The following is a 9516-nucleotide window of genomic DNA, read 5'->3' as shown; positions in this document are numbered from 1 at the left end:
GGACTGCCTCGCTTGGTGGTGACTGCAGTGCCCCCAACGCGACCTGGAGCTCCCTGTGGGCAGCCGTCATGCCCTCGAATGAAGCTGTAGACGAAGCCTGCGTGGAAGCTGGCCCAGAGCCAGCCCTCACGCTCGCGGGACGAGAGCAGGTCGCTTAGCTTCTGACTCTGAGCCCTCGTCCGCGGAAGGGGAACAGTCCCGTCTGCCCTCCAGCGTGTGCAGACCCTCAGCAAAGGGGATGCCCGCCGAGGACCAGAAGTCCCCTGCTAGGTGCTACTAGAAGGCCCCCAGGACAGAGGCCAGCAGGGCCCCCCGTTGTTTCAGCGGTCGGTTGCTGAGGGCCGTCTTTACTTCCCCTTCCACCCCACTCGAGGCACGGACCCCGGGCCAGCACCCCCTTCGGAACTGAGTGTCAAGCCACTTTCTGGCCATTAATCTCTAAGAGTCTATCAGGACCATTTGCATTAGCCTGTCTGAAAAACCCCAGCTGGGCCCCGGTGGACCAGAAATGGGGCTTGGGAACCCGAGCCACTGCGGCCAGCTAGGAGTTGAGGCTCCGAGGTGCCCAAACGCCCTGGTGGACCAGCTCCTGTCTCATGCCATCTGGGCCCCAGCCAAGCCTTCCTGCGGGGGGTGGGGTGGGGGCTGAAGGACATCACAGGTGGCCACCCCTTAGAGGGGACACGGAAAAGACAGCACCTCCCACGCGACGAGAGGACAGGGATGTGGATGGAGCACGCCTGCTGGAGTCCTAGCCCCCACCCCCACTCCCACCCCCACGCCCCGCCCAAACTCTTGGGTCGGATGGGACCAGCCCAGCCCAGTCCTCGAATCCAGAGCTCGGACCCGGGCAGCGGGCAGCGCCGCAGTGCGCATGCGTGCTGGCGGGTGGGCGCGGGGGGCCCAGTTCCGCAGACAGACCGGGCGCCCGCCCCGCCCCCGCCTCCCCACACGCGGACTCGGCCTTTCCGTGATGACCGTGCAGCTTTCTTAATGGAACACAATCGCTGAACCTGGTACATTTCGAGCACTTTAGCCTTCAGGACACCAGACTGCTGATGAAAACCGTCTTCTGCGGGCGCCATGTTAATGAGAGGCCAAATTTCCTATGCTTGCAAACTTTCCCCCCTGCCTCCTGCTGTGCTGCACCCCGCCTTCCCCCGTCTCGATAAAAGGTTGCATCAGAGAGAGAGCGAGCGAGCGAGCGAGAGATTTCCATAATTTATAGTATGGGCATTTCACTGGGGACAAGCGCTAATCTGTACTTACCGATACATTTAAGAAAATGCACCCTCCCGCAAGCCCGCGCCATTTATGACTCTTGGCACAAACCGCAATGCTCAGTCTTCAATTAAGGGACACCTTAGGGTTCATTATCACACAATCGCTCCCTGTGAACCATGCCAAATGCTGTTTTGGCACAGAGCTTGGAAGATGAATTAGAAGGAAGTCTTCTCCGTAATGCCCTCTCCCCAACTCCCATTACCGTCATCAGCGTTCATGCCCTCCTCCTGCTCGCCCCTCCTTCTTTCCAAGTGGCTTTTACTATTCAATTTCTCAACGTCCAACTCGATTCTCTAGAGGTGTAGTTAAAGATGCCACAGCTCCTTTTTGTCTTCCGGCTCTCAACAGGCCTCGGAATGGCTGCAGATGGGCTGCTCTCCACACCCCCTCTCGGCCTCAAGGAGCCACAGATGCTTTTTTTCCCCTCCTCTTAGGGCGTGGGGCAGAGAGAAGAAAAGGGACCTGAACTGGAAACACACACACACACACACACACACACACACACACACGCACACGCCGTAAGGAGGGTTCTACAAGGATCCTCACGGCCCCGGGCGTCTACATGACGAGACGACTCCCACCCACCCGTGAAGCCAGCAGCAAAGGCAGGGCGTTTTCAGATGTGAAAGTCGGGAGCTGTGTTCAGAGCCCGTTGCTTCCACGGCCTGGAAAGGAAGGAGGGAGGGAAACAGAGGGGTCGAAGGCTCTTCCTCTCTTTGCCATCCTCTAGTGGAGGGCCTACGCTGTCCCCCTGTGGCCTGAAACCGCAGGACCCTCTACTATGATTTAAACCCATGGGTAAGGAGGACACCCCTTTTGTTTCCTTCATGGAAACACCGAAAGAAAAGGAGCGCAGACTTCCTTCTAATTCACCTTCCAGCGCTCCCAGCAGCCCGGTGACCCACAGCGGGGCCCCGGGCAAGACAGTAAATGCCCCCTGGTCGGCCACATGGCTGCTGGCTGAGTGCTGAGGTCCAGGCAGGCGCGGCCCAGAGAAGCAGGTGGAAGGCCGCCACAGCCCAGGGCGCCAGGCCAAGACCGGCCCTACGTTCTGGGGCGAACGCGTGCCAGGGAGAGGGTGTGGGGAGGCGGGTGGAGGGAGGGGGCGTGCTGACTCAGCTACGGGAAGGGTGGGATCGGGCTGCGGAGCCGAGCCGGGCACAAGTCCCTCACATGCATCTTCCGGCTCCACGTCCCCCTGACGGCGCCTCTGCGAGAGGAAGCTCGTTATTGACTTCTTGGTGTCACCCCCCGTCAGGAGCTGCTTAGATGTGACAGGTAAGAGGGGCTGATGGTAATCGAGGCTCTCGAGTCAGACTGTCAAATTATCCCAAGCCGTTAAAGCAACATTAGCTTAACGAAGTCGCTAGAAATCTAGGCTGTGCACCAGGTTGGGCTAGTGTCGCGCAAGGCCGCGAACTGCAAGAGTCTTCGCTCGGTCTTATTTGGGGGCCGGGGCGGGGGGCAAAGGAAGGCAAACAGACTGATCGTACTTCACCCACAAGACGTCTTGTGGAAATTTTATTATATAGAGTGTAAAATGAATTGTCAGTCAAATAAAAAGAACACTTTTTTTTTTAAAACAACATGCATAACATTTTCCAATTGCCTTTTTTTAATAGTTAGACATTTCAAGCATTATAAGGAAAATAAGGAGAAAAACCCAGAAACTGTAACTTCGGTACATTTCAAACGGAATGTCCCTCGGGTCAATTAAAAATGCAAGAAAAAATAGCTTCGACTCCGTTTTTCTTTCCTTTAAAAATACATGTTATCTGTACAAGACGCACTACAGTAAACACTGGAAATCATATTATCCCTTTTATTAAATCAAAATTATTTAATTCATATGGTGGTTAATACTAGATTTATTTATTCATCTAGTTAATTTGACAAATATTAAGAAAATACTTAAAAGAAAAAAAGGAAGAAACATCTTGGAATTAACAGTTACTACGTTTTCACGCGGTTTAACGTTCCACAGTGTTTGTTAAAAGTTATATCGAATTTCTTTTTAATATTAAAAATAACAGTATTTATATTTCTGAGAGAAGAGAGAAAAGGTTTTTTGTTTTGTTTTTAAAACAAGCTTGGAGGTCTTAGATACACAATTGCAACTGGTAATGGCGACACGAAAAAAACGTATGCTAAACACACGGACACGTTTTTATATTACCCCTTTAGCACTCTAGAAATTATACAAACCCTATAAAATGCCCCCTCCCAATCCCTGTTGGACAGCAATACAATTATCTGTCTCAATTCAGAATTCACATAATTAATTACAATACATAATAGTTCAGTTTTTTAAAAAATGCAATAAAACCAGACAGCCAAGATAACAAGAAATTAGAAGTAAAACATTTAATGAATTTACACATTTAAGAATATTTAAATACTGTTTAAAAATTTTTTAAAGAATTTGTTACATACCACCTAAGACTTCCAAGCCACTTTCTGCTGCAACAGAAAAAACTGTAAATAAAAAGACACGCAACAAAACGGAACAAAACGAAACAAACACACCGTGTTGAAATGTCACTGCCGAGGCACGCGCTGGCGCCTGAATTTGCAGGTCTCGCTCCAGACAGAATCCCGGAGCTTACACATTTGAAATAACACACAAAAATAATGAAACAGAAATTATCAGCAATTTTTAGTAACTAATTTTCCCGATTTTTAGAAAAATCCTGTTAATCTAAATATAGTGTTTCACAGAACAAAACAAAGGTTCTTCATCAAAAGGTTTGCAAATCTAAAAACCTCTGTTACAAATAGGTTTTTGCCACAATGATTTCGGGGCGAAAGGAGCCGGCCGCAGGTCGCTGTCCTACTGCTCCTGCGGAGGGAAAGGGACAGCAGTTAGCGTGTGAGGCCAGCTCTCGCGTCCTCGTCTTGGGCTGCGGCTCCGAAGGCTCGGAGGTGACAGGTCACCCTCTCCCCTCTGGCTCCTCAGCGGGCACAGACACACGGCCCGCGTCCTGGCGTCCTGGGATCCGGCACAAACCGTCTCCCGCACGGGAGGTCCTGGAGGCTCTTCAAACAGGGGTACCGGGGGGCGGGGCAGGGGCACGCGTGCTTCCCCTCGGCCACCCACCAGCCCTGACACCTGTCTCCACTGGGCCCAGCCTCAGAGGGACCCATTTGGCACTGGGATGACCAACAAGCTTTGGGTCCGGGGCCTGTGGTAACCGACACGCTGCCCGTGGGGACCTGGCCGGCAACAGGTCACCTGAAAAGCGCACCTAAAATATGCCCTGTGGGGGCCTCTGGCCATCTTCCCCACGTTAATAAGAAATCCGTTTTTGGCTTCTGACTGGGCAGAGCGCTCCAGCTTCCCGTGCAGGAGGAAGATCTGGCACTCTGCCCTGCCCGGCCCTCAGTGTGGACTCGCCCTCCTCCTGCCGCCCCTCTCCGCTGACGGGGGGCCGGGGGACAGTCTGGCCACACCACCCTCTTCAAGAACAGCAGCGGGTGTGACTCCCATGGTCCCTACTATAGTGCCGAGCCTGCCCAGAGTCATAAAGCTCGGCACTCTCGTTGACAGCTGGGGAAACTGAGGCCTAGAGAGAGAATCTGAGTGCCACTCGGCACTGCAGTCTCAGGGCCCGGATGCGAGGGAGGATTAGGCATTTCCTCAGAGTGGCTGCGTACCCGGGTCCTCTCCCGCCTGGCCCACACTTGTTCTCTCCGGGCCGAGGAGGGGGGCCAGCGCGGCCGGGGCCGGAGCCATTCCTCCACCGCCCAGCATTCCTGCCCCGGGGTCAGGCAGGCACACAGGCTCGGGAGAAAGGGGGCCTGGGTTGCTCTGGGAGGTCCCCGTGGTACTGGGGACCGGCTACAGACCTGGCTGTGGGCCTGCGCCTGCCCTAACGTCTGCCCGTAGAAAGCCGCCTGTTGCCTGTAATATTCCGCCCAGGCCATCGTGTAGTCCGGCGGGGAGCTGGCCTGAGGAGCGGCGCTGGCGGCGTGACCTGGTCGACAAAGGAAAGCACACGGGTTATGGGGGACGGGGACAGACCTGGGGGAGGTAGCGGACGCGGTCAGCTTGGAGGGGTCCCTTCCCAAAGATGGGGGCAGCTGGGACAAGCGCCGACGCTCTCTCCCTCTGGACGCCGGCGAGGCCAGCGCTGGAGGAGCCACCGGGACCCCGTGCGCTGGGCGCTGGCCTTGGCCTGCTGCGGACAGTGCCCTGAGCTGCCTGCCGCCTGCCCCTGCCCTGCCCCTACACATCTCACGTCTGTCTCCTCCGAATCACCATCTCTGCCTCTGTCTGCCTGCCCCACCGGCTGCCAGTGCCAGAGAGACAGTGACAGAGACACAGAGAGAGACACACACACACAGAAAAACAGACACAGACCGGGGGCGGGGGTGGGGGGGTGGAGGGCGAGACGGGGAGGGAGGGAGGAAGAGGAAAAGGAGTGCGGGTCCCCGGCCTGGGTGTGGGGGTGCCCCGTGCGGAGTGTCCAATCCCAGGAGGGCTGGAAACCCAGGCCCACGGATGTCTGCGAGTCCGGACTGGGGAGGTCTGGGAAAGACAGGGCATCCGGCCTCCTGGCAGGTGCTCTGGGGGACGATGACCTCCCTGACCCCTACCGAAGCCCCCGGCTGTCAACCCGGTGATGATTCCAAACACCAGCGCGACCATTTCTTTGACAGTCCTTGACCTGATTCTTGCCGACCAGCAGGGAACACCGTCTGCAGACGGGACGCGAGCGCAGCTCCTCCAGCCACACTCCGGCTCGCTACTTTTGGAATCCGTACAGGGGATTTAGGACTAGCTTTAAAGGCTTCATATGGGGTTTTTTTTTTTGGTTGCTGTTACTAGATTTTTTCTTCTCTTGTTAAAAAGGTGGGTAATCAGAAGGGGGAATGAACCATGAGAGACTATGGACTCTGAGAAACAAACTGAGGGCTTCAGGGGGAGGGGGGTGGGGGAATGGGATAGGCTGGTGATGGGTAGTGAGGAGGGCACGTATTGCATGGTGCACTGGGTGTTATACGCAACTAATGAATCATCAAACTTTACATCAGAAACCAGGGATGTAGTGTATGGTGACTAATATAATAAAAAACATTAAAAAAAAACCAAAAAAGGTGGGTTTAGATGCTGGCACAGCTAAGAAAACGAGCCTACCCGGGAGGGGACACAAGCACGTTGGCACCGGCTCCGACTTCAGACCCACCCCCCCCCGGAGTTCACACTCCTTTTGCTCCCCGCCCCGAAATGACCGAAGAGAGCCGATGACGGCCAGGCAACACGATGCCTGCTGGTCTGAGTCCCGGCCAAGCAGCTCCAGAGGGGACGGCTGAGGCTGGGACAGCTGGCCCTGAGCTGTTGGCAGGCGACTCCACCACGTCTCCTCTGACGGACACACAGGGGATGCAGGGAGACAAAGGCAGGGACTGAGACCGGGTCACACAGGGCAAGCGCTGAAGAAAACCAAGGTGACAAGGAACCCCGGACAACGAGGCCGACAGGCACGGGCGCTGGGCCCAGGGACCTGCTTGCTCAGAAGGCCGGCTCACTCACTCTGCTTCTTGTAATAGTCCTCCCAGGCCTTGCTGTAGTCGGGCTGGCTGCTCTGAGGCTGGCTCTGCTGGCCTGTGCGGAGAACACAAAAGCAGTCAGGCCCCCGGCGCCGGCACGCTGGCCGTGGGGAGACACATCGACGCCCCAGAGGGCCTCCACCCAGGCTGACGGGGTGTGACTAAGATCCCTGTGAGGAGGGGGCTGGGCAGGACAGCTGCCCCCCTCGACCCTTCAGATGGACATCTGAGCTCGGGGAGCCCTCTGGGGTCCGAGTGACGGCGTCTGAGGCTCCCTGACTCGGGCTTCAAACGGGACAAGGAATCCAAGTGGCGCTGGCCACATGCACTCGTCACCTGGCCCTTCTGTGCACAGACTGGTGGCTTGAACTCTGGACAAGCAGAAGTGCAGGAAAAGCACGTGGGAAAACGGCCCGGACACAGCTGGCGACGACAGGAAGACGAGGTACACACAGCAGGGGGGCTGAGCGCCACAGCGCGCACCCGAACCCCCATTTAGCCTCATGCCTTTCTAGCCTCATGCCTTTCGGGGTGGGGAGCAGCGGGGGGCCGGGGCAGTGGCAGCAAAGATTGGGGAGCGAGTGGAGTGGAGGCGGCCCTCCCCGAAGGGGGCAGAAGCCCTGCCCAGAGCGACAAGTCGGGGCCTTTTTCTCTGCCGAGGTCAGGGCTGGTTTGTGTGTCCACCTGCTTGGACCCCCTTCAGTGTCCTGTCTTCTGTGAGAACCGCGGTGGCAGCAGGCAGGCAGGACGCCCTGCTGACCACAGTCATGGCAAAGTGTCTTCCCCACTAATTTACTGCAGTCTGAGGAGGGGCATGGGGTGATGGGCGTCTGCATGTGGGGCTGGGGAAAGAAGTGAGGTGGGGGGGACCCACGGGGAGAAGACCCCCGTCCCTGTCCTCCCAGTGGGGCAGGGAGGGACTCAGGACGATGCCGGGGACAGAACGAGGTGGTTGTGGAGGGTGTGGGCAAGTAGGATGTTTCTTTCAAACAAGATTTCACAGACAGAAACCAGTTCTCACCGCCCCCTATCGACAAACACAGCTCAACACAAGACGAAGGATGTGAACAGCGGCCAGAACCCAGGCACTGACTGTTCTCTTTCACTCGTCCCACAGGCCTCTGTTTGCAGCGGGCAGCGGGGCTGGGCCCCTGCGGAACCGTGGCCCTGGGGTCACTTCGCCTCAGGCAGGAGGACGTGGCCCCTACCCGCTTCCCCCCAGCCTAGGGCTTTCTCACAGAGTCTCTGTCCCAGACAATGGGGCAAATGTGAACCCAGCTTGGGGCCACCTCTTGTCCTGAGGGCCCTTTCGGATCAGAACAGAAGGAAACTTGACAGGTTCTGGGAAAAAGTGAGCGCAGTGAGACGGGCCGGGTGGACTCTAGGTGGGGTGTATGTGTTCACGCTGAAATTCTTTGTAATAGTCTGCACATTTGAGACATTTCATTAAAAAAAAAATATTGCGGAAAAGAGGGAAAAAAAAAATGCAACTATACAATTTCAGAGCTCACGGGTTACTTTGGAAATCAAACCTAAATCTTTCATTTCCTAAAGAGCAAAACTGGAGGCCAGGGTGGGGGGGAAGGTGCGTGAGGCCACACACAGCACCGGCCTCTGGCCTCCAGACCCCACGGGTGCTTGTCTGGCTGTGACCCTGAGCTGGCATCCTGGGCAAGGCAGCTCTCCGCTCAAGGGGGAGCGGGCTCAGTCCCTGGTAAGCAAGGCTGTCACGCACGCCCTGCGCTGTGGCGAGGACCCGAGGAGACATGCGGAAGGCCGCCCTCCAAACACAAACTGGCTGCCGCCTCAGAGGGACAGAAAAACGGAAGGTAAGGTTTTTGTTTCATTCTGTTTTTTGAAGGCTGTGCAAGGTGCGCTCTACCCACGATCAAACTCAGAGTGACTCCTGGAGCCCTTGCGGGGGCTGGAGGGCAGCCCGAGTGGGTCAGATGCCAGCAGGGACTTTCTCTACCATCAGCTGTCTTGCAGAGCTGTCGCTCGGCACAGCTAACTCCCCAGCTGTGTGCTTTCTGACAAGTTCAGGAGACAGAACACCCTCTAACGCAGCGCTGGAGAGAAGTGGGGAGATGGTCACCGGTCACCGGGAGGCCAGAGCCGGGGAGGGGGAGCTGTTCGGGAGGGAAGGAAGGGGAGGAGTTGTGGGCAGGGCTGGGTCCAACCCATCTGTGGGAACAAAGCTGACATGAGCCCCGAGCTCTGAGAAGAACAGAGGAGATGGGAAAGAAAAGTCTGAGAGGTGGGCCAGGAAAGAGCCAGCCGCCATCCCCGCTCCGCAGGAGGCGTGCAGAGGCACCAGCGTGCCCACCGCACGGCCTGCTGGCAGTGCCCCTGCCCGGGGGGTTCCTGGCATCTCTGGGGAGGGACATGCCAGGCCGACCAGCCAAGAGACGCGACTAGAGCGTTTCAGACACATCAGCCCCTCAGCCCTCCCGAGGGGCGTGCGCAGTCCCACCTCCTCCCGGGGCACTTACTTGGGACCTGCTGTGCGGGCTGCTGCCACGCCTGGTAGGTGTTGCCCCAGCCCTGGGTCAGAAAGGCCGGAGGACCACTATGGAGAACAAAAGAGTCACTCGTTTCGCAGCGGGCCACGTCCCCGCCTCCTCAACTGGGCCCACCGCCCGCCACGCCATCCGTGGTCTGGCTCTTCACTGCTCCCTCCCC

The 9516-nt window shown here is 56.9% G+C and overlaps 1 protein-coding gene across 1 annotated transcript in view; it reads right to left on the bottom strand.

Annotated features, from left to right (window-relative positions):
* Window positions 1-2773: 2773 nt before the first annotated feature.
* Window positions 2774-9516, bottom strand: part of FUBP3 (far upstream element binding protein 3) — a 55788-nt gene continuing 49045 nt past the window's right edge. Inside the window, exons 16-19 of the mRNA XM_040632073.1 lie at window positions 9327-9403; window positions 6818-6889; window positions 5131-5258; window positions 2774-4123 (exon numbers count right to left, since the gene is read on the bottom strand). Of these exons, the coding sequence (XP_040488007.1) occupies window positions 4115-4123; window positions 5131-5258; window positions 6818-6889; window positions 9327-9403 (286 nt within the window). The 3' untranslated portion in view covers window positions 2774-4114. The remainder of the gene's footprint in view (window positions 4124-5130; window positions 5259-6817; window positions 6890-9326; window positions 9404-9516) is intronic.

This window comes from Ursus maritimus, unplaced genomic scaffold (assembly GCF_017311325.1).
Source record: "Ursus maritimus isolate PB19 unplaced genomic scaffold, ASM1731132v1 scaffold_17, whole genome shotgun sequence".
Taxonomy (NCBI): Eukaryota; Metazoa; Chordata; class Mammalia; order Carnivora; family Ursidae; genus Ursus; species Ursus maritimus.
Note: the sequence above shows the minus strand (reverse complement) of the source record. Positions and strands in the feature narration are given on the sequence as shown.